The sequence below is a fragment of the Rhinatrema bivittatum genome, chromosome 5 (assembly GCF_901001135.1).
Source record: "Rhinatrema bivittatum chromosome 5, aRhiBiv1.1, whole genome shotgun sequence".
Lineage (NCBI taxonomy): Eukaryota > Metazoa > Chordata > Amphibia > Gymnophiona > Rhinatrematidae > Rhinatrema > Rhinatrema bivittatum.
Genome location: NC_042619.1, coordinates 65,936,057 through 65,959,830, shown reverse-complemented (window position 1 = coordinate 65,959,830; position 23,774 = coordinate 65,936,057). Strand labels below are relative to the sequence as shown.

The 23,774-nt window shown below is 44.2% G+C and overlaps 1 protein-coding gene across 1 annotated transcript in view; it reads right to left on the bottom strand.

The window, feature by feature from the left end:
• DYNC2H1 (dynein cytoplasmic 2 heavy chain 1) overlaps positions 1–23,774 on the bottom strand; it is a 1,848,033-nt gene that overhangs the window by 1,743,794 nt on the left and 80,465 nt on the right. Inside the window, exons 7-10 of the mRNA XM_029602426.1 lie at positions 2,280–2,414; positions 2,058–2,171; positions 1,372–1,483; positions 1,067–1,191 (exon numbers count right to left, since the gene is read on the bottom strand). Of these exons, the coding sequence (XP_029458286.1) occupies positions 1,067–1,191; positions 1,372–1,483; positions 2,058–2,171; positions 2,280–2,414 (486 nt within the window). The remainder of the gene's footprint in view (positions 1–1,066; positions 1,192–1,371; positions 1,484–2,057; positions 2,172–2,279; positions 2,415–23,774) is intronic.

The window sequence follows — 23,774 nt, the reverse complement described above, 5'->3', positions numbered from 1 at the left end:
AAGGGTGAGTGAACAGTTAATAATTTCTGATATAGGTTTTGCTATAACGTCAGGGATAGTTAGAAGTGATTTTGTAGGAATGGAGTCCTCCGGATCCATTCCTACAAAACATGCCACCAGTTTCAGCGACTGGTGGCATGTTTTCTTCAATGCAAGATGGCTGGCTGAACTCGACTCCATGGTCCAGTCCCAGACTGTGCAGACGGGGGACTCTTGGAAGAGCTACAGCTCCATTCCTATCCCAGAGAGGCAGACAATGCTACATGTTGTGACTCCTTAGAGATTTATGCAGTTCCTCAATACAGTGCACTTGAAGTATTGAGAACGTGAGGACATTCATTCACATACATAACAATTCTGTTGATCATGCTCTGGGCTCAAGCAGATATAATACAGCTTGTGACCGCCAATAATGGACATTAACTTTCCTCGTATACACTGCTGAAAACCACTCACCGTTGGATTTTTTTGTGGCATCTTGAGGAGGGAAAGCCACTAAGAGAGGTGCACAAAAAGTTGGTATTATTTTCTTCCCATTTGGGGGTTTGGCTTTTTTTTGTAGCACTAAAAACTGCTTCTGAGGGGGCTGCTGAGGCAGCAAGGCAACAAATTTAAAGAAGTTTCAAAAGAAAATTTGGATTTTTTGAAAAATTCTGAGAACAAGTGTATATGTCCATGCAAGTGCTTGAACAAAAAATGACCGAGGAGGTTCATGAGACATTGCCCAAGCAGGAACTCCTGCACATGCTCAGTCAAGCTCACAGCTCTACTATCTTGGAGAGACGAATCTGTTCGGTACTGCTAGATGAATCACCCACATGTAATGGCTAATTTAGTCTGCTTATCGACAGAGAAAAAGAAAGCAACACATTTTTCAAACAAATACTATTTCAAATTCACAATCTCCTGTGGTGATCTGTATGTTAATTTCTCATTATAATCTTGAAAAAAAATAGTGAAGTTTTTCTTCATTACTCAACCTGATACACACAATTTAACTTCTTACTTTACAAAAATAATTATTGGGTAACAAAATACAACTTCTTAGTTTAAAAAGGTGACGTGCCTTCAATTCCAAGTGGCGTACCCAAACGATGTTATTCACAACTTCTGGAAGATTCTTGCCTGATAACGGCCCTGATATTTCACCAGGAATACCATGGCATCGACTTTCGAAGTCTGTTCGAAAACCTATGTGATACAATTAACCATATAATTCAGTTACCAACCCAAGGCTAGAGATTTAATTAATAAAGCCATTTTCTGCAGAACAATTCTGGTGCACATCACTATACCAATATGTTTGCAAGCAAAACCTAGCATCATCAACAGAAACATATAATTTAAAAAATGCCTCTCTTTAGGCCTTACCTTTAATATTATCCAGAAGTCTGGAGAGTAATGTTTCCCTTTCTAAAATCAATTCTTTCCTTATGCTTGGCCGTTTTACTAGTTCCTTATACTTCTGAAATACTTGCATAAACTTAAAGAACAACAAAAGAATACAGTAATTGTTTAAGAATAGCAAAAATGCACAGTAATTGTGATATTATTGTGAAATAGCACACAAGGTTCTTAACATCCTCTGCTTTTCCTCTCTCTAATGTATACATTTGCATGCATTACAGTCTCAGCATATGCAAATTTATGTCAAGCATACTTCATTTTGAATACGACTGGAGGAGCAGTAGGCTGAGAATCAAGGAAGTCGGGGTTCAAATCTTTCACTGGCACACCTTGCGACCTTCAGCAAGTCACTTCACTCTCCATTGCCTCAGGTACAAAGCTTACATTATAATCCTGGGGCAGAGAAAACCATACAACCACTGTGCTCTGCAGAAAAACAAGAACTGAAGGAGCCTTGTGTGCTATCCATGACATGGGATGGCACACATATTCTTAGCAGAGCATGCCAAAGGATTCTAGAAGCTTTGAAGAAATCTTCAACAGCAAGGCTTCATAGGATGAAGTTACTTACCTGTGAAGACTTAACATCCTGCTTGTCTTGAAGAAGATGTGGATATTAATTGCAAGGTTATTATAAAAGACATGCATACCTGTTGTGGGCTGTTATGAATTTCAGAAATATAAGTTTTCAGTTTGCTTGCTATTTTCCGTTCTGCTGGTTCAAGGATTCTTTCATACTGAGATACTGCAGCTTTCCACAAAGGCTTGAAAAAAATAAATAGAGTTGGTATGCTACATTTGACAATTATGTGCAGAAAAGAATAGAAGTAAATAATTAAAATGCAAAAAAAGTATAGAAGTAAACATAGTACCTCTGTGTATGAATTATAGTGCACAGGATTCAAGCCAGCAAAAGGTTCAAACACTTGACTGAGGTGCAGACCTTGCTGTTCACCAGTTGGTAGAAAGTAGTTAAGTTTTTCAGTAACTGTTCTAATGGTCAGTACCTAAAGCAGTAAAGCAAAAAAAAAGTGTAATAAAGCTCTTCTATCCTAACTGGTAGAAACATATTGCAATTTCTTCTACATTAAATGCATTTTATTTATTAAAATACCATGCATCACCATCCTGGTCGTTGGAATCAATGTGGATAATGCCATTAGATGCTGTCCTGAGGAAGCATGCACCAGCAGCTGGCCGGCACGCGGAGTTTACTTCTGCTCCGGAGGAGCAGTAAGTATAAAAACAAAAAAAATTGGGGAGAGCTAGGTTTATTTTATTTATTTATTTGTTTGTTTGTTTGTTTTTCTATACCGACATTCGATTTGACATATCACATCGGTTTACATATAAAAGATGTCTAAGGCTAGCCTTATAATGACATGATACAATATAACAGCTTAACTGAGTAACTAGCTTTACTAGTTACTGCTGGATACTCTGGCTGCATACTCTGCTACTCGGTCTCAGCTTTAAGAAAAAAGCTTTAACAAAAAAGCTGAGACCGAGTAGCAAAGTTCGCAGCCAGACACAAGGAACACACTGAATATAACTTCACCACCCCTGACGAAGCCTACGAAACACGAGCCGCGTCGGGTTGGGTTGTTCCAGACGCTGTCCAAGCACTGCAATGATAAGTGTCTTGTTTCTGACAATTAATGGATAAAAATATTTTTTAAAAATTCTAAACAAACCAGACAAAATTAAGTGTGGTTACCGATGATTGAAACGAGGTAATACATACAGTCTTAAGCAATATAATTGACTGTAAAGCAAAATTTAAAACGCTGCAAAATTGGCAGTGCGTGAGCTATCTCTTTTGCAAAAAGAAGCTCACCCAGTTTATGAGGTTTCCACGCTTATCTAATAGACTACATGGTAGTAGTTGTTTTCAGCTTGTGGGTATGATGTTTTTCTAATTGAAGTCTTTGATCTGTACGTCATATATATACAGTTTCATTTAGTGACAGTCTCCCAGTTTTGCAAGGCTCACTTGCAATTTCTCACAATCTTCTTGTGATTGAACACTGAACAATTTTGTGTCATCGGCAAATATGATCACCTCACTCACTGTTCCCATTTCCAGGTCATTTATAAATATGTTAAAAAGCAATGGTCCCAGAACAGATCCATTATTCACTTTTCTCTATAGAGAAAATGTACCATTTAGACCTACGCCTCGTTTTTTTTTTTAACTAGTTTCCAATCCAGAACAGGACACTGCCCCCTTTCCCATGACTTTTTAATTTCCTAAGAAGTCTCTCATGTGCTGCAGCAGTCAAAAAAGCAAACAGAATGTTAGGAATTATTAAACAGCAAATGGTTAAGAAAACGGAAAATGTCATAATGCCTCTGTATCGCTCCATGGTGAGACCGCACCTAGAATACTGTGTACAATTCTAGTCACCGCATCTCAAAAAAGATATAGTTGCGATGGAAAGGTACAGAGAAGGGCAACCAAAATGATACAGGGGATGGAACAGATCCCCTATAAGGAAAGGCTGAAGAGGTTAGGGCTGTTCAGCTTGGAGAAGAGTCGACTGAAGGGGGATATGATAGAGGTCTTTAAGATCATGAGAAGTCTTGAACGAATAGATGTGAATCAGTTATTTATACTTTCAGATAATAGAAAGACTAGGGGGGCATTCCATGAAGTTAGCAAGTAGCACATTTAAGACTAATCAGGGAAAATTCTTTTTTACTCAATGCACAATTAAGCTCTGGAATTTGTTGCAAGAGGATGTGGTTAGTGCAGTTACAAAAAAAGTTTGGATAAGTTCTCAGCTGAGAAGTCCATTAACTGCTATTAATCAAGTTTACTTAGGGAATAGCCACTGCTATTAATTGCATCAGTAGCATGGGATCTTCTTGGTATTTGGGTAATTGCCAGGTTCTTGTGGCCTGGTTTGGCCTCTGTTGGAAACAGGATGCTGGATCAGGAACAGGAATGTAGACAAATCAGGAACACGGAGGAAACGCAGGAACAGCAACTAGACACACGACTAATGTGGAGACCTGTTGCCAAGGCAAGGAAGCACTGGCTGGGCCCGGCCTTAAGTACCGGGACCCAGTGACGTCATCATCTGGGGCCACGGGTTAGATTCCCACCGCGGCCCCTTTAAAAGGAGAACTGATGCGCGCGTGCCTATGGAGGGGCGTGGCACGAAACAGCAGCGTCTCCCCGCGGCCACACAGGGAGGCCCGCCGCGGAGCTGAGACATCCGCCGCGGAGCTGGGAGCACGGGGAGCGGCCCGGAGTTGGAGGCGGCGGCGGCAGAACCAGGCGCTGGAGCAGGCAAACGGGGGTAAGAGGGCCTGGCCGCAGGCCTGCCGCAGCTGGCACATGCCACTGTGGCAGGCAGAGTAGCTCGTAATCAGTGTCCTGTCCAAAGTCAAGCCAAGGTCAAGCAGAGAGGCAAGGAGGGCAGGAGCGAAGGCAGGAACTCAAGAACTCAGGAACTTTCAGGAACTCACAGGAAGCAAGGAGACCTGTTGCCAAGCCATCTGCTGGGAGCCGGATGCAGCCTTATATAAGGCTGGAGCTGTGACATCATCAGGGAGGGCCGGCAGCATTTTCCCGCCGCAGGCCCTTTAAGGAGCAGGAGGAGGCGCGCGCAAGCGCCTAAGAGGAGTCCACAGAGGTCAGGCAGTTGGCAACATCCCAGCCGCAGAAGAGAGGGGGTAGACTCCCGAAGCCCCAGGATGGGACAGCTCGCATTGGCAGCAGTTTCCCGATGCTGCCAGAAAGCCCGGGCCTGCTGCCGCCACTGCAGGGCAGTGGGAGGTGAGAGAAACCGGTCTCGGGGCTCCACAGCCAGCAAGCGAAACAATACCCCCCTTCTAAGCCCCCCCTCCAGAAGGTTTTGGATTCCTGGGGTGGGAGCCGTGGAATTGTTTAATCAGGTCTTTATCTAATATGTGGGAGGCCGGTTCCCAGGTGTTTTCTTCTGGGCAAAATTCTTCCCATGCGAGAAGTTACTCCTACCTTCGACTTCATCTCCTCACATCAAGTACATCGCTTACCTGATAGGTGGTGTCGCTCTCAGAGGTGAGCTGTTCTGGTTCGGGTAACTTCCTAGAAGGCCTGGAGAGAACCAGGGGCTTTAGAAGCGAGACATGGAAGGAGTTGTGAATCCTTAAGGACGAAGGCAGGCAGAGCTGGTAGGTTACAGGACCCAACTGACGGAGCACAGGGAAGGGACTGATGTATCGTGGAGCCTTCTGCATGGATGGGAGCTTGAGCCGGATGTATTGTATAATGAGCCAGATCCTCTCACTGGGTTTAAACCGTGGGGTCAGTCAATAGTGAACATCGGTGAATCTCTTGGCTTTAAGCTCTGCTTCATGAAGCATCTGCTGATTATGGTTCCAATGGAGGTGTAACTCTTGGGCCGTCAACTGAGCCGCAGGTGAAGGAACGGTCAGTGGTAGAGGTAGCGGGGGAAGTTGCCACCTTCCATGGACAATCTGGAAGGGTGAAGATCCAGTCGCAGAACAAGGATGAGAGAAGAGAGAACTTTGCCTAGGAAGCAGGGCTGCCCAATCATTCGGAAGAGCATTGACGTGGGTGCGGAGGAAGTGCTTCAAGTGTGTGGTTCATCCTCTCTGCTTGCCCGTTAGCTTGTGGATGGTAGGCGGTCATGAAGTCCAACGTGATGTCAAATTTTCTACAAAGGACTCTCCAGTACTTGGCTATGAATTGAGTTCCGCGATCGGATAGAATATGCTTGGGGGGTACGTGGAGATGAAACACGTGCTGGACAAAGAGCTGTGCCAGTTGAGGCGCCAAGGGAAGACCAGGAAAGGCGATAAAATGTGACATCTTAGAGAAATGGTCAACTACCACCCAGATGACCGTATTGCCATTTGAGAGCAGGAGATCCATGACAAAGTCCATGGAAATGTGCGTCCAAGGTTAGTTGGGGGCTGGCAATGACCGTAACAGCTCCCAAGGTCGTCCCACCAGAGATTTCTGCTGTGCGCAGACAGGACAAGAGTCCACATAGGCCTGACCATCTTTTCGCATATTGGGCCACCAATAGAATCGCTGGAGAGAGGCGAGGGTTCGAGCTCGTCCAGGGAGGCCTGCGACGCGGGAATCGTGGGACCAGTATAACACTTTGCTGCGGAATTTCTGGGAGATGACTGTCTTCCCAGGTGGGATGGCCATGGTGGTCGAGAGCAGGACCCAGCAGGATCTATAATGTGCCGGAGTGGTTCGATGGTATCTTCGGAGATAGAGGAATGGGAGAGGGCATCTGCTCAGATGTTTTTGACTGCAGGTCGATATTGCAATTCGGAGTCAAAGCAGGCAAAGAAGAGGGCCCAACAGGCTTGACATGGGTACAGACGCCTAGCTTGGTGTAAGTATTCCAGATTTTTATAATGCGTGTAGACTGTGATACGGTGCTGGGCTCCTTCCAGCCACTGGTGCCACTCCTCTAAGACGAGTTTGATGCCCAAGAGTTATTTGTCGCCAATCCCATAGTTTTGCTTCGCTGGGGAAAATTTCTTAGAAAAGAAGGAGCATGGGTGTAGAGTGCCTGTGGATAAGTACTGGCTTAAGATGGTCCCTACCCTTTTGGAGGAGGCAACGAAAGGACGTTGAGGATCGGGATGCCGGAGACAAGATTCCCGGAGGAAGGCTGCCTTCAAGACCTGAAAGGCTGCTACCACCTCAGGAGGCCACAGTTTAGGGTTCGCTCCTTTTCACGTTAAGGCCATGAGTGGGGCCACCAGCTTAGAGTAGTTATGAATGAAGATACGATAATAATTGGCAAAGCCAAGGAATCTCTGAAAAGCCTGCAGGCCAGTAGGTTGTGGAAAATCTTGAACACACTTGAGATTTTCTGGGTCCATTTGGAAACCTCTTTTGGAAACTATGTGGTCCAGGAATGGTAGACTTTCCTTTTCAAAGGAACATTTCCCTAGTTTGGCAAACAACTGGTTATCCCAGAGGCGTTGGAGAACACGAGAGACATCTCGGCAATGGATATTTAGGTCCTTGGAAAATACCAGGATATTGTCAAGGTATACGACCATTCGTATAGTAGATCTCGGAATACTTCGTTCATCATGTTTTGGAAGACAGCCGGCGCATTGAGAAGTCCAAAATGCATAACCAGATATTTGTAATGGCCGTCTCTGGTGTTGAAGGCCATCTTCCACTCATCACCCTCGTGTATACGGATTAAGTTATAGGCTCCCTGGAGGTCTAGCTTTGACAACACTCTAGCCCCTTGCAAGCTGTCAAAAAGTTCTGCAATAAGCGGCAAGGGATAGAGATCCCTCCTGGCGATGGCATTCAACCCTTGGTAATCAATACATGGGCGAAGAGTCCCATCCTTCTTATTTATTTATTTATTTAACATTTTTCTATACCGACCTTCATGGTTAAATACCATATCAGATCGGTTTACATCGAACAGGGGTATATAACTGAGATAGAGGAAACAAAAGTTACATTTAACGAGGACCGAGAACTTGGAAGCTTAGGTAGCTGGAGGAAAAAGGCCCGAAGAGGGCATCAACTTAGATTAAGTTAAAGAGAGGCATAACAAATTCCAGTCTAGTGTTAGTCCACATATTAGAAGAAGTATCCATGCAGATCAGGTAGTTGGGGGAGGAGGGAGGTTCCATTGTTCGTGAGAAGCTTAAACACCTAATGTGTGTCCCAGGGATCTGGGAATGCTTGGCGGAACAGCCAAGTTTTGAGTTTTTTCTTAAATGTTAGCAGGCAAGTTTCTAGCCTGAGTTCTGCGGGGAGGTTGTTCCAGATGGCTTGACCACAAAGAAGAATCCTCCCCCCGTGGAGGAGGTAGAGCGCTGGATAAAGGCTTTGGCCAGATTTTCTTGTATGTACTCAGACATTGCCCGGGTCTCAGTAAGAGATAGAGGGTTGACTCTACCCTGCGGATACTCAGTATTGGGTAGGAGGTTGATGGCACAATCACACTTGCGGTGAGGTGGCAGTGCGTCCAATCCTTTCTTAGAGAAAACATCGGAGAAGGACGCATATTGGGGCAGAAGGCCAGCAGGAAGGAGCGAGATTGAGAGGCAGTGCTGGGCGATGACCCTCTCCAAACAGGAGGTGAAACAGGCCGTGCCCCACTGGGACAGTTGCAGGGAAGCCCAATCAAATGGGGGGAATGCTGCTGGAGCCAGGGCAGACCAAGAACCACGGGATGAATGGCTTTGCTGATGACATAGAATGCCAAATGCTCCACGTGGAGGGAGCCCGTGCAAAACTTCACCGAAATGGTAGTGTGAGTAATCCTCCCAGATAGGGGCATGCCATGGATGGATGAGAGAACCAGCGGCACCAAAGAGAGAAGAGTAGGTATCCGAAGGTTTTCCACCAGTGACTTCAAGATGAAGTTGCCTCCTGCCCCAGAGTCCACTAGGGCAATAGTATGGAAGTTGTGGTTGTCCACCAAGAGTGTCACGAGAAGGGTTAGTGGGGGAGCTGGTGAGGTCAGGCCTAGGGACAATCCCCCACTGAGTTCTAGACCTGGACGTTTAACGGACGTACTGTACAATGGGCTATTATGTGCCCTGCTTCTCCACAGTAAAGGCAGAGACATTCTTCTGGGGTTAACCTGCTGTGGCCCAATTGCATGGGTTCCTCCACTATAGCTCCGATCGAGGCGGGACCTTCCATCACTAAAGGGGAGCGTCGGGAGCAATGGGAAGCAGACGGGTGTTTCTTCGAAGCTTGCAACTCCTGGTTCCTCTCTTGGAGTCGGTGGTCTACCCGGCCAGCAAGGTCTACAAGAGCATCTAGGGAGGATGGCGGTTCATGGGCCACCAGCTCATCCTTTATTTGGGTGGCCAAACCATCCAAGAAGATGGAACGCAGGCAGTCCTCGCCCCAGTGCAGCTCCGAGGCCAGGGTCCGGAATTCTATGATGTAGTCCATGAAGGAACGGGCACCCTGGCATATGTGAAGGAGAGTAGAGTCAGAGAAGGACTGTTGACCAGGATCATCGAAGACCGTCCGGAAGAGGGCCAAGAAGCTTTGCAGGTCCTGTAGGACGGGATCCGAGAATTCCCACAAGGGAGAGGCCTAGGCTAAGGCCTTACCATCCAAGAGCGAGACGATGTAGGTGGTCTTAGTAGCATCATCAGGGTAGAGTGCGGATTGGAGGCAGAAATGCATATTGAACTAATTCAAAAAGCCCTGATAGAGTTGGGTGTCCCCGGAAAAGCGTTGGGGAGCTGGAAGCGGTATGACGGGGTGTGTAGCAGGTTCGAAGACTGCGTAGCCTGGTGCAGGAGGGATTGAAGAGCCTGCCGAGACGATGGAATCCAGACTTGCATTAAGACGTTCCATGGACGCCGCAAGCACTTCCAAAACCTTTTGCCATTTGAGAATCTTCTGGGCCAGGCCCAGAATAACCTGCAAGGCAGATGCCTCCACCAGGTCCATGGGTTTTGCAAGCTGTTCTGATGGTGGACGGTGGAGGAGTTGTCACCACCTTTAGGGAGGGCCCCCACAGGTCCCCTCCGTCGGCTGGTGAGGCTGGAGGGTAGCAGAGACCCCTGCTGGGCTTCACCATTACCAGCCCGCGTTCCCCTCAGGTTGAGCCCTCAGGTACTGGGGCCAGCTGGACTTACATGGGGCCTCTGCAAGGATGGAGTCCGAGGGTTGCACAGAACGAAGTTGGTGTCCGAGCTGAGGTCGTGGCAAGCGGCATAGCTCGAAGTCAGTGTCCAGGCGGAAGTTGTGGCAGGCGGCCTATCTCGTAGTCAGTGTCCAGGCGAAGGTCATGCCAGGCGGTGTAGCTTGTAGTCCGTTTTCGGTCCGAAGTCAAGCCAAGGTCAAGTAGAGAGGCAAGGAGGGCAGGAGCGAAGGCAGGAACTCAAGAACTCGGGAAGTTTCAGGAACTCGCAGGAAGCAAGGAGACCTGTTGCCAAGCCATCTGCTGGGAGTCAGATGCAGCCTTATATAAGGCTGGAGCTGTAACATCATCAGGAAGTGCCAGCAGCATTTTACCGCCGCCAGCCCTTTAAGGAGCAGGAGGAGGCTCGCGCAAGCACCTAGGAGGAGCCCACAGAAGGACGGCAGTCAGCAGTGTCCCGGCCACAGAAGAGAGGGAGGAGACTCCCGAAGCCCCAGGATGGGACGGCTCGCGTCGGCATCAGTTCCCTGACGCTGCCAGAAAGCCCAGGCCCATTGCCATTGCTTTTGAACAAGAGACATTTTAGGAGAAAACATAAGAACATAAGAACATGCCATGCTGGGTCAGACCAAGGGTCCATCAAACCCAGCATCCTGTCGCCAACAGTGGCCAATCCAGGCCATAAAAACATGGCCAGTTCCCAAAAACGAAGTCTATCCCATGTTACTGTTGCTAGTAATAGCAGTGTCTATTTTCTAAGTCAACTTAATTAATAGCAGGTAATGGACTTCTCCTCCAAGAACTTATCCAATCCTTTTTTAAACACAGCTACACTAACTGCACTAACCACATCCACAGGCAACAAATTCCAGAGTTTAATTGTATGTTAAGTGAAAAAGAACTTTCTCCGATTAGTTTTAAATGTGCCACATGCTAACTTCATGGAATGCCCCCAGTCCTTCTATTATCCGAAAGAGTAAATAACCAATTCACATTTACCCATTCTAGACCTCTCATGATTTTAAACACCTCTATCATATCCCCTCTCAGCAGTCTCTTCTCCAAGCTGAAAAATCCTAACCTCTTTAGTCTTTCCTCATAGGAGAGCTGTTCCATCCCCTTTATCATTTTGGTCGCCCTTCTCTGTATCCTCTCCATCACAACTATATCTTTTTTGAGATGCGGCGACCAGAATTGTACACAGTATTCAAGGAGCAGTCTCACTATGGAACGACACAGAGGCATTATGACATTTTCCGTTTTATTCACCATTCCCTTTCTAATAATTCCCAACATTCTGTTTACTCAAACACAGAGATTATCCACAAATCTTGTTAACATCTAATGGTGAGAATAGAGGAATAAACGTGTGGGATATTATTTTACAAATCACTTAATATTTCCATCTTAGGGATGCAGAAAGATTGGTAAGGTAGACTTTTGTTTAGCAATGTAAATATGGAAGGAACCTTGGTGACGTTGGCTACTCATTTTGCCCCCGAATCAAGATCAAGGCAAATTTTTTGAGACAATAGCAAATTTGTTAGCAGGTTTTGCTAAAGGACCTGTAAAATTAGGAGGAATCTGTTGCTTTCGTGCCTGCTTTCGCCCTCGCTCCACCCTCTCTACCTGTGTGGCGACTCCATCCGTGCCTGATGGACGGCTTGATGCCGTGGCGTCTCCATGCCGCTTCTCCCCGGCTCGACGTTGCGGATCCGCCATGTTCCTGATGACGTATGGCGCGCGCGCATGCGCACTTCGAATTATGAACCAGCAAGGGCGCGAACCTCAGGGGCGTCCCCCTGTATTGACGTCATCCGCTTCCAACATAAAAGATCTTTACTTTTGCAAACAGATCAAGTTAGCAAGGACTCCGATTGGACTAGCTTCGGCTGTCCAAAGATTACTCTACACCCAAAGGATTGTTTGAGGGATTTCCTTCGGACCCGCTTCACTCTTGCAGCATTGCCTCTCCGGACCTACCAAGGGTACCCGCTCCTCGGGGGCCTCATTCTCTTTCTCTATTTCAGATCACAGAAGGAAACCGGTACTCGCTCCTCGAGGGCCCATGTTCCTAAACTCTCTGAAGACTCTCCATTTGCCTGGAAGCAATCGCAAGAGACGGACATTGTGCGTTATTATTTCAGACTACAGATAGGAACCGGTACTCGTTCCTCGAGGGCCTATGTTCCTGAACACTCTGATGTCCTTTCGTGGATTACAAGCTGGTTAAAAGACAGGAAACAGAGAGTAGGATTAAATGGTCAATTTTCACAGTGGAAAAGGGTAAACAGTGGAGTGCCTCAGGGATCTGTACTTGGACCGGTGCTTTTCAATATATATATAAATGATCTGGAAAGGAATACGACGAGTGAGGTTATCAAATTTGCAGATGATACAAAATTATTCAGAGTAGTTAAATCACAAGCAGACTGTGATACATTGCAGGAGGACCTTGCAAGACTTGAAGATTGGGCATCCAAATGGCAGATGAAATTTAATGTGGACAAGTGCAAGGTGTTGCATATAGGGAAAAATAACTGTTGCTGTAGTTACACGATGTTAGGTTCCATATTAGGAGCTACCACCCAGGAAAAAGATCTAGGCATCATAGTGGATAATACTTTAAAATTGTCAGCTCAGTGTGCTGCAGCAGTCAAAAAAGAAAATAGAATGTTAGGAATTATTAGGAAGGGAATGGTTAATAGAACGGAAAATGTCATAATGCCTCTATATCGCTCCATGGTGAGACCACACCTTGAATACTGTGAACAATTCTGGTCGCCGCATCTTAAAAAAGATATAGTTGCCATGGAGAAGGTACAGAGAAGGGCAACTAAAATGATAAAGGGGATGGAACAGCTTCCCTATAAGGAAAGGCTGAAGAGGTTAGGGCTGTTCAGCTTGGAGAAGAGACAGCTGAGGGGGGATATGATAGAGGTCTTTAAGATCATGAGAGGTCTTGAACGAGTAGATGTGACTCGGTTATTTTCACTTTCGAATAATAGAAGGACTAGGGGGCATTCCATGAAGTTAGCAAATAGCACATTTAAGACTAATCGGAGAAAATTCTTTTTCACTCAACGTACAATAAAGCTCTGGAATTTGTTGCCAGAGGATGTGGTTAGTGCAGTTAGTGTAGCTGGGTTCAAAAAAGGTTTGGATAAATTCTTGGAGGAGAACTCCATTAATGGCTATTAATCAATTTTACTTAGGGAATAGACACTGCTATTAATTGCATCAGTAGCATGGGATCTTCTTAGTGTTTGGGTAATTGCCAGGTTCTTGTGGCCTGGTTTTGGCCTCTGTTGGAAACAGGATGCTGGGCTTGATGGACCCTTGGTCTGACCCAGCATGGCAATTTCTTATGTTCTTATGTTCTTATGAAGATTCTCTATTGACTAGAAGCTATTCCAGATACAGATTATTGTGAGTGACCACCGCGCTCTCAGAGCTTTCCCTGGAACCAGGTACTCGCTCCTCGAGGGCCTAACTCTTTTCAGCTACTGAGCTATCTCAAGACCTTATGTGAGTTATCATCCAGTGCTGGCTATGTATATCTGCATACCCTGTCTATTCACTATCTACAGTCTCTTTGCAACTCAGCAACCTGGGAATTGCAGTTCCAGGATCTGAGGGACTTCAGCCCTGCCGGGCATACCAGCTCACTACTACCACCTCTGGTGGTTATACTACTTATCTAATAAAAGAACTATCTGTGTCTGTCTCCATACTCCAGCCTAGCAGGTGGTCCCTCTCGGGACTTCCTCCTGGGGGCGCTGTCATCTGCCATCGGCCCAAGGATTCACCTATTTACTTTCTGTCCAGCTGTGCACCATCTCCAGTTCTCCGCTGGTACAGATTGTCAACTCTGCAGTCTACATCATAACATATTGCCATTCCTTAGCAGACCCATAGGAGGCAGCTCACTACAGATTGCTACTCCTCCCCTTTGGGGAGGGGATTCTATCAGACTGCTATTCTCTCTGCTAGCTCCTCCCATCCACATAGCAGATCCTACAACTGATTGCTATTCCGCCTATGGAGTGCAACAGATTGCTAACTCCTCCCTTTACAGGAGTATCCAGCAGCAGATCTACAACAGATTGCCAAACCGCTAGCAGAATTCTAACAGACTGCTAACTCCTCCCTTTACAGGATTAACCCGCTAGCAGAATTATAACAGAATCTTTAATCTTACAGTTTGTTACTCCCTAGATAATTCTAAACCTTCCATAACTACTCAAAAAAAATAATTTGAAAAAATTGATAGAATTCTTAGAAATGATAGGATTGATAGATACTAGGAGATTTTTTAATCCAATAAGTAAAGATTATACTTTTGATTCCATATCAAATGATTCCTATTCTCATATGATATGTTGCTTTGCTCCTCTACACAAATTAGCAATAGTATGTGGGTGGGGATAGAACCTCGTGTTTGGACGGACCATGTGCCCATTTGGGCTAAACTTCTGAATTTCACACCTTTTCAGCCCAGTAAAACTTGGGAGTTGAATGATAAACTAGTATGAGATGAGGATATTTGTATTAAGATCGAGCAAGAAATACCAGAATATCTTGATATTAATGATAATGGGGAAGTTACTAAAACTGTGCTTCGAAATGGACTCAAATGTGTCCTAAGGGGAAAACTGATTATGTAGGTCATGCAGATCAGAAAGGAAAAACAAAAATTAGCTGAGGTTCTGAGAAAATCCATAGTTAAGGAAAAGACACAAAATTGGAAGATCCCCACGAATACTATCACAACTTGAAAAAGCTCGAGCACAACTGAATTCATTGATGCTGGAACAAATTAACTAGCAGATAAGAGTCAAACAGACTTACTTTGAACAGGGAAATAAAAATTCTAGACTACTAGTGATGAAATTAAGAAAGCAGGTCACGCGATCACAAGTACCGGGGACAAAATCTAGAGAGGGACAGGATCTTATATCATGTCCGGAAGGCTTCAGAATTCGAGAAGCAGCAACTGCCTCATTAGTCAGTTGAAGTCAAATCTGCTCTCAAAAAGGCCAAGTGGTCTCAAGCCCACCCTTCGATGCCTCGGGGGAAGGATTCCTGGACCCTTGACCTGATTGGGAGGAAGGTGTAAAAGGGAGCTATACTCCATATCTGCATAGCTTTCTACCAGTTCTTCATGAGCCAATAAATGCGAAACATTCTGAAGTAGATGAAGTCTTTCTAAAAGCATTTCCCTCATTTATTTATTTTATTTATTTATTTATAACTTTTTATATACCGGCATTCGTAAAAAACATCATGTCGGTTTACAGACAACTGAGAAAGGAAATTACAATGATAGGTGGAGAAAGGATAGGTAGTTAGAAGGTGAGATAACTTTGCTGTAGAGCCAACGGGCGTCACAGTTAATAAACGGGGTTACATATAAATAACCAAATTAGGTAAAATTAGATAAAATTAGCCAAGATTAATTATATACAAGAGGAGGCAGTGTGGGGGATAGGGCGGGGGCAGAATGATGCCTTGGCGTCACTAGTAGACAAGGGGATGGATTATGGAGTATGGAAAGCACATGGTGAATGGAGGAGAGAGTATGGAAAACACATGGTGCAGTCAAATTGAAGACCACAGCCCTACAGATCTTATTCATAAGAAATACACTGTCTATGTTGTCCTCTGTGTCCTTGGTAAACTTTTTTATTGCATCTCCATTGCCACTCCTGACCAGTCCTCCTCCACATAGCATGAGAATTATACTTGTAAAGTAGGATACATGTATAAAAGGACAAGACTTGGGCTCCTAAGAAGGCTGCACGCTGAGAGGCTCGGGAAGCCAGGATTCTTGAAGCTCCTGAAAATTACCTTCTTTTTTGAAATAATGCCTGCGAAAAGAAAGGGGAAAATTCGTGTTTTCCCCTCAGTCTCTTTACCTTCAGTAATGGGACAACAAGAAATCACGAACTTCCTTAGCCCGGCAACAAACTTTCCAAGGAACGAGGATCCTGCTGGACTAGACTGGGAGAGAGCTCCGTCTCTGTCCTTGGAGGAGTTATCCTTGAGTCCAGACCTAAGACAAGGGCCGACGCAGAGGGCTGAGACGGTCTTGCAGCACGGACCGCTTATCGGTGAACACCTTCCTGGATTGCTAGCAGAGGGAACAGCTGTAACTGCAGCTCCGAGAGAAGTGGGACTTGCGGCTACAAACAATCCAGGGACACCAAATGGCGAAGTAATATCAGGTACCGGGCTAGGACCAGGGGTAATCGGGGAAGAACCCTTGGGAGGAACTCTGCAAAATCCTGCGGGAGGAGTACCCGAATTTGCCCCTTTGGTTGTCCCTGAACGCCCTCGGTTTATAACTCTTGTCGCTTTGTGGGAAATGATAGCAGGCATAGTGAATACCTTCAATGGTTTTAATACAAGACTGGAGCATTCAATATTACAAAGTACTACAATTACTTCTCAAATGCAAAAACAGATAAATGTGATTACTGATAAAGTTCATGCTTTGGAAGAGAAGGAGTCTGGAAATTTGGAGTTCAAAGCTGCCACAGTAAGAGAGAGAGATACCCTTGCTAAGAGGATTGAGACTCTGGAAAATAAGTCAAGGCAATTGAATCTGCGTATTTTGAATTTTCCAAGAGTGATTGGAGAGACTCCATATACCACCTTAAAGAAATTTATGGGGGAAATACTGGAAATATCCCAGGAAGAACTTCCATCTATTAATAAATGTTATTTCCTCCCAAAGTCTGCAGCAACAGCTACTGCTCAGAACTGGCAAGGGAACCTCACTGAAATAATAGAAAATTCAGATATTAATGTGCTGGAGAGAGCAACACTTCTGGTCTCCTTTATTTCCTTAACAGATTTACAACTGGTTATGAGAAAATATTTTGGTTCTTTTCCAGTTTCATATATGAATGCTAATGTTAAAATCTACCCTGACTTGGCTGCTGCTACACAAATAAGACGTAGAGGCTTTTTAGCCCTACGTCAGGAAGTGATTGCCTTAGGTTTTTCTTTTATGTTAAAGTTTCCATGTAAATGCGTGCTCAAGAAAGGAGTAGATACCTTTATTCTTTTTTCTCCTGAACAGTTAAAGTCCTTTATTGATTTGAGAAAGCCAGCCACATCGACTCCCACAAATGTATGATTTTTTTTTGTTTGCTGCATAGCGTGTAAAGGCCATTTTCCTTTTGAATATTTTATTTCCTGTAATTCTCTCTTAAAATTCCATGGAGTTGTCCCATTATTGATATTGATTTTTGGGTAAATGGAAATATTTTAATAACAAAAGATGGTGAAGTAATGTGATAGGATTTAGTTTCATCTAGTTTTTTTTTTTTTTTGTTTTCCTTCTAATATTATAATTGGTTGTTCCATTTTCTGTATTGCAAAAATGATGAATTTTTGTAAACTGAAAAGCAGATAAATAAAGGATTTAAAAAAAAAAAAAAAAGGACAAGACTTATCACACTCATCAAATAATATTTATTATGAAATGATGTAACCGAACCTTAATGGACTTGTTAGAATGTACCACCCGACACATTTACCAACTTTAATTTATGTGCCTGTATGTAAACCGTTGTGATGGTATATAACTTAACGATGGTATAGAAAAGATTTTAAATAAATAAATAAAATAAATAAATCCAAACGTTTAAGGAATTTTACAAAGATCTTTACTCTAAGGAAGGGAATTATCTTGGAAGAGGGAATAAATACATACTTAATGAAGGTTGAGGCATCCAGTTTAACATTTAATCAACAAGATGTATTAAAGAGAGAAAATTAAGAATTTGAAATTAGCATAGTGATAGCATCCCTAAAATTGGATAAATCACCTGGATACCCAGCTCGATTCTGTAAGAAATTTAGCAATTCTCTACTTGGGCTGTTAAGAGATCTATTTAAGTTTTTGGAGGAATATCCGGTTACCTTCTTCAATGAAGCTGGCCAGTATTACAGTAATTCCTAAGGAAGGCAAGGACAAAATCAACTGTGGGTTATATTACCCCATTTCATTACTGAATATTAATATGAAACTCCTTGCTAAAATACTGGCAAATAGATAGCAAAGGTTATGCATGCTTGATCCATGAAGACCAATCAAGCTTTATAACTAGGAAAAGTACATCAGATAACAACAAGGTAGTACTCAATTTATTATGGGCATCCGGCAAATTACATCAAGAAACTTTTTTGAACCATCGACATCAAAAAGGCTTTTGACAGAATTCACTGGAACTTTATCCTCTAGTGGGAGCACTGAGAGAAGAGGATCACCTTGCTGATGGCTGAAAGGAATCAGTAAGTTTTTGCTTGGAAAATTTTATTTTTTAAAAGTATTGGGCGAAGTTAACTATTTGGGAATATTATTTAGTGTGTTTGTGCTTTTAATAGTCAGTAAGGCAGGGAATAAACTGAAGTTAGACTATTTGTAATTTTAAATAGTCAGTCAGTAAGGCAGCTAATAAGCAGTAGTTAGTGTGTTTATTTTTAATAGTCTGTAAGGCAGCTAATAAGCAGACGTTAGAGTGTTTGTATATATTAAAAAAAAAAAAAAGTAGCCAGAAGCTAGAAATAAGCTAGGAGCAGAGTATACCTAAGTAAAAAGGTTGAAACGTTCAGCACTCACCTTGGAAAGGTGTTAAGGTAGTGTGATTTGATTTGATTAGGTAACAACATTTGTTAATCAAGAGAGCAGTGAGTCACTCTCGCTGACTAACTGAAGGTAGACTGTTTGTATTTCCCAACCCTCCCACCCCTAGCTCATCCTTTAATTTATAGGCAGGTGCCACTTTCCCAAAAAAACACCTTATTGAGAGTTTGATCATTCCCCTGTAGGCCACTACTAGACATATAGTGAATTCACTATTTATTTATTTATTTTATTTATTTTAAGTCTTTTCTATACCGTCGTTTAGTGAGGACCGTCACAACGGTTTACATTAAGACACATAAAAGTAATGATACTACAATTTGTCCGTTTACATAGGTGCCATAAGGTTCGATAACATAGTTTGTTATCAATGTTTGTTGTTAAATGTGATTAATCATGTCCATGTCTTTCCTTCTCAGTTTTAATTACAGAGCTAATTTTACAAATGTAACTTATCCATTAGTAATGGTATGCTATATCTTAAAAACTACACACTTAGTGAATTTCTGCAGTGTGTATGGTTGTTTAATTGTTCGTGCTTTGCCCATCCCTGACTTCTATTCTCCCTTCTCTTTCTGGAAAGCTTGTTTAAATAGCCAGGTTTTCAAACTTTTTCTAAAGGTTTTGCTGTCTCTTTGTAGCCTTAAATCCAAGGGCATGGAGTTCCATAGTATGGGTCCATAGTATAAAATCAGAGGTGTGAGATAATTATGCTAACAGCTCTTGGTAGGCTTGTTTAAAAAGCCAGGTTTTAATCCCATTTAAAGGACATTAATTAGACACATTCCAACTCCCATAGCAACCTAAAACTTAACTAGGAACTGAACAAATTTGAGATGAAGGCAGCAAGAGGGGGGCTTCCCAGTCTTTTGCATCGAGTGTTACATGTATGATTTTTTACCCACCGGTGAGAAATTGTACATGTGCATGCGATGCAAAGGGCTCCTGTCTCTCAGAGAACGAATCCGATCTTTGGAGGCTAGAGTGGCAGACCTGGAGGAGCTGAGGCAGACAGAGAGGTATACAGATGAGACCTTCAGGGACATAGTAGCCAAGTCCTAACTTCAGACTGGCAGCCCTGGTGCTGCCTTGGAGGAAGAAGGTCTCATGATTGGAGAGCATCAACCTGGTGCAGTAGGAAAGGATCCTGTAGCAAGGACCTGCTCTCCAGGTGGTGCATTGTCATTTCGCACCAAGGATGTGTCTCCAAGGCCTACTGCCCAGGAGGGAAGGGTTAGGTCGGCCATCATAGCTGGTGACTCGATTATTAGGAATGTAGACATCTGGGTGGCTGGTGGGCGTGAGAATAGCAAAATTTCTTACCTTGTAATAGGTGTTATCCCAGGACAGCAGGATGTAGTCCTCACATATGGGTGACGTCAGCAACGGAGCCCTACTGCGGGAAAACTTCTGTCAAAGTTTCTAGAAACTTTTGACTGGCAGCCTGGGGCTACTGGGCATGCCCAGCATGCCATGATATTCTCTGCCACAGGGATCTCACTTCAGTCTCGTATGTAGCAATAAGCCGTAGCATTTTAAAATTAGAAAAACAGGAAAAAAACCAACTCCGCAGGGTGGCGGGTGGGTTCCGTGAGGACTACATCCTGCTGTCCTGGGATAACACCTATTACAAGGTAAGCAATTTTGCTTTATCCCAGGACAAGCAGGATGCTAGTCCTCACATATGGGTGATTAGCAAACTAGAGGCTGAGTCATTTAATATGAAGGCAACAGTGATGTGTTGTTGTGGAAATGAGCCAGCCGAAGAGAGCAGTAAATTGGTTGTAGAAGGAGTTGGGATTATACTGGAAACAAGTTCTTTAAGAAAGATTGTCCATAGGCCGAATCTTGTTTTCCTTGCTTGTCCAAGCAGTAATGAGCTGCAAAAGTGTGAAGAGAAGTCCATGTTGCTGCTTTACATATGTCAAGTATTGGCACTGAACGGAAGTGTGCTACTGAGGTTGACATTGCTCTTACGGAGTGTGCCTTCACTCGTCCTTGGAGAGGAAGGCCTGCTTTTTCATAGCAAAACTGTATGCAATCTGCTAACCAATTGGATAGAGTATGTTTACCCACTGCTTTACCTGGTTTGTTTGGATCGTAAGATACAAAGAGCTGATTGGATTTCCTGTGAACTGCAGTGCGGTTTAAAAAAAAGGATAGAGCACGTTTACAGTCCAAAGTATGCAAGGCTGCTTCTCCTTGGTGAGAGTGAGGTCTTGGAAAGAATGTGGGTAAAACTATGGATTGGTTCAAGTGGAATTCCGTAACCACTTTGAGAAGGAATTTTGGATGTGTACGGAGGACCACCCTGTCAAGGAAAAACCTTGTGTAGGGTGCGTACGTGACCAATGCCTGTAATTCACTAACTCTTCTAGCCGATGTAATGGCTATGAGGAAGATAGTCTTCCATGTGAGAAATTTAATGTCACAGGAGTCTATGGGTTCGAAAGGAGAACGCATAAGTCTTGTTAATACCAGATTCAAGTCCCATTCTGTGACTGGAGGTCGAATTGTTGGTTTGAGTTGAGTTAAACCTCTCATAAATCTGCTGACGAGAGGTTGTGTGGAAATTGGTGCATCTCCTACCTTGTTATGGTAAGCTGAGATTGCACTTAAATGAACTCTTACCGATGAAGTCTGAAGACCCGAGTCTGAAAGATGGTATAAGTAGTCCAGTAGCGAGGTAATGGTGCAAGTGAAGGGATCAATGTTGTTTTGCTTGCACCAGCAGGAGAATCTTGTCCATTTGGAAGCGTAATTCTTTCTTGTGGAAGGTTTACATAAAGCTATAAGCACTTGTGAAATATGAGTTGAAAGATTGAGTGGTTGTAATATCAAACTTTCAATATCCATGCTGGCAGGGATAGGGACTGGAGGTTGGGATGTCGCAACCGGCCCTGATCCTGAGTTATGAGAGTGGGAGCTATGCCCAGTCGAATTGGATCCTTGACTGAGAGCTCCAACAGTGTGGGGAACCATACTTGTCGAGGCCAATATGGGGCTATGAGTATCATGGATCCCTTGTCCTGTTGTAGTTTCACTAGAGTTTTGGTTATGAGTGGTATTGGAGGATACGCGTAGAGTAGGCCTGAGTTCCAAGGGCGAGCAAAGGCGTCCTTGGCTGGCTGGTTCTTCTGTTTGTGTAGAGAACAGAAGTTGTCCACTTTGTGATTCAGATGTGATGCAAAGAGGTCTATTGTAGGTTGACCCCAACGTTGGAATATCCTGGTCGCTACTGCAGGATCCAGGGACCATTCGTGTGGTTGGAATTGACGAATGAGTCGATCCGCTACGACATTGTGTATACCTGCCAGATAAAGTGGCTCGTAGGAACATGGAGTGATTCAGGGCCCAGCCCCAAATTTGTGCAGCTTCCTGACACAGGAGATACGAGCCCGTACCTCCCTGTTTGTTGATGTACCACATGGCTACTGTATTGTCTGTTTGAATCAGAATAGTCTTGTGTGAAAGGCAATCCTTGAACGCATGCAGCGCATAACGTATAGCTCGAAGTTCCAGAAAATTGATTTGGTATGTTGCTTCGAGTTTTGTCCAAGTTCCTTGAGTTTGGAGATTGTCTATGTGAGCTCCCCAACCCAAGGTGGATGCATCTGTAGTTAAAGTAATTTGTGGAACTGGTTGTTGGAAGGGTAAGCCCTTGCGCAAGTTGTCTGTGTTGATCCACCAAAGGAGCGAAGAGTGTAGTTGGTGGGTTACTTGAATTGGAGAATGTAGTGGTTGAATGGCTTGGATCCATTGTGACCGTATGTCCATTGGGTTACTCTCATGGCTAGTCTTGCCATAGGAGTGACATGAACTGTGGAGGCCATGTGGACTAGTAAAATTAGAATACGATGAGCTGTCGTCTGCGTGCTTGAGAGAATCGAGTGTGCTAGGAAGGCTAATGTTTCTGCTCGATCTTCGGGTAGAAAAACCTTTGCAAGGACGGTGTTCAGCTCTGCTCCTATGAATTGGAGCAAGTGAGACGGTGTGAGGTGGGACTTTTGATAATTGATGAGAAATCCCATGGCGTGAAGTAGAGCAATGGTTTGATTGAGAGAATTGATTGCTCCTTGTTGAGACTGACTCCTGATGAGGCAATCGTCCAGGCATGGGAAGACATGAACACCTTGTTTGTGTAAGTGTGCTGCAATTACTACCAGACATTTTGTGAACACTCTGGGAGCAGAGGCGAGTCCGAAGGGCAGTACTCTGTATTGGAAATGTTGATGACCTACCATGAAACGCAGATATTTGCGGTGAGGAGGAAATATTGGGATGTGAGCATAAGCATCTTGAAGGTCCAGAGAACAAAGCCAATCTTCTTTTTGGAGGAGTGGAAGCATGGTACCTAACGAGACCATTCTGAACTTTTCCTTTTTTAGAAATTTGTTTAGACTTCTGAGGTCTAGGATGGGCCGTAGGCCTCCTGTTTTCTTTGGAATAAGGAAATATCGGGAGTAGAATCCTCTGCCCTGCTGAGACTGGGGCACTGGTTCTATGGCCCTGGATTTCAGAAGGGTGGATAATTCTATTTGAAGTTGAGGAATGTGATTTCTGTTGGGAGGAATCAGAGGTGCTTGAAGCTCTGTAGGTACTGTTAGGAAATTGAGCTTGTACCCCTGGAATATGATGGAAAGAACCCATTGATCTGTTGTTATGGTTTTTCCATGTGTTGTAAAAATGGGATAATCTTCCCCCCACCGGTAAGTGTGAGTGAGGATTCAGAGATTGGCTGGGTTCTCTGGAGATGTTCTCAAAAACCAGCTGTGGGACCTGTTTGAGTGGCAGGTGCAGGTCTGGTTGTTCTTTGTTGGCGAGGTTGTGGCCTGTGCTGGGATCTTGGTTGGCGAGGCCTATTTGCCGGTGGATAGTACCTTTTAGGACGGTAATAGGGCCTGCGAATATCCCTTCGCTGGGTACGACGTACAGCGTGGGTAGTGGTATCATGAGGCATGGAAGATAACTGCCTTAAGGTCTCCGTATGCTCTTTTAGTTGAGAGACTGCTTCCTGAACCTTTGTCCCAAATAAGTTATCCCCTGCACAGGGTAGGTCTACCAACTTTTCTTGGACCTCTGTTCTGAGG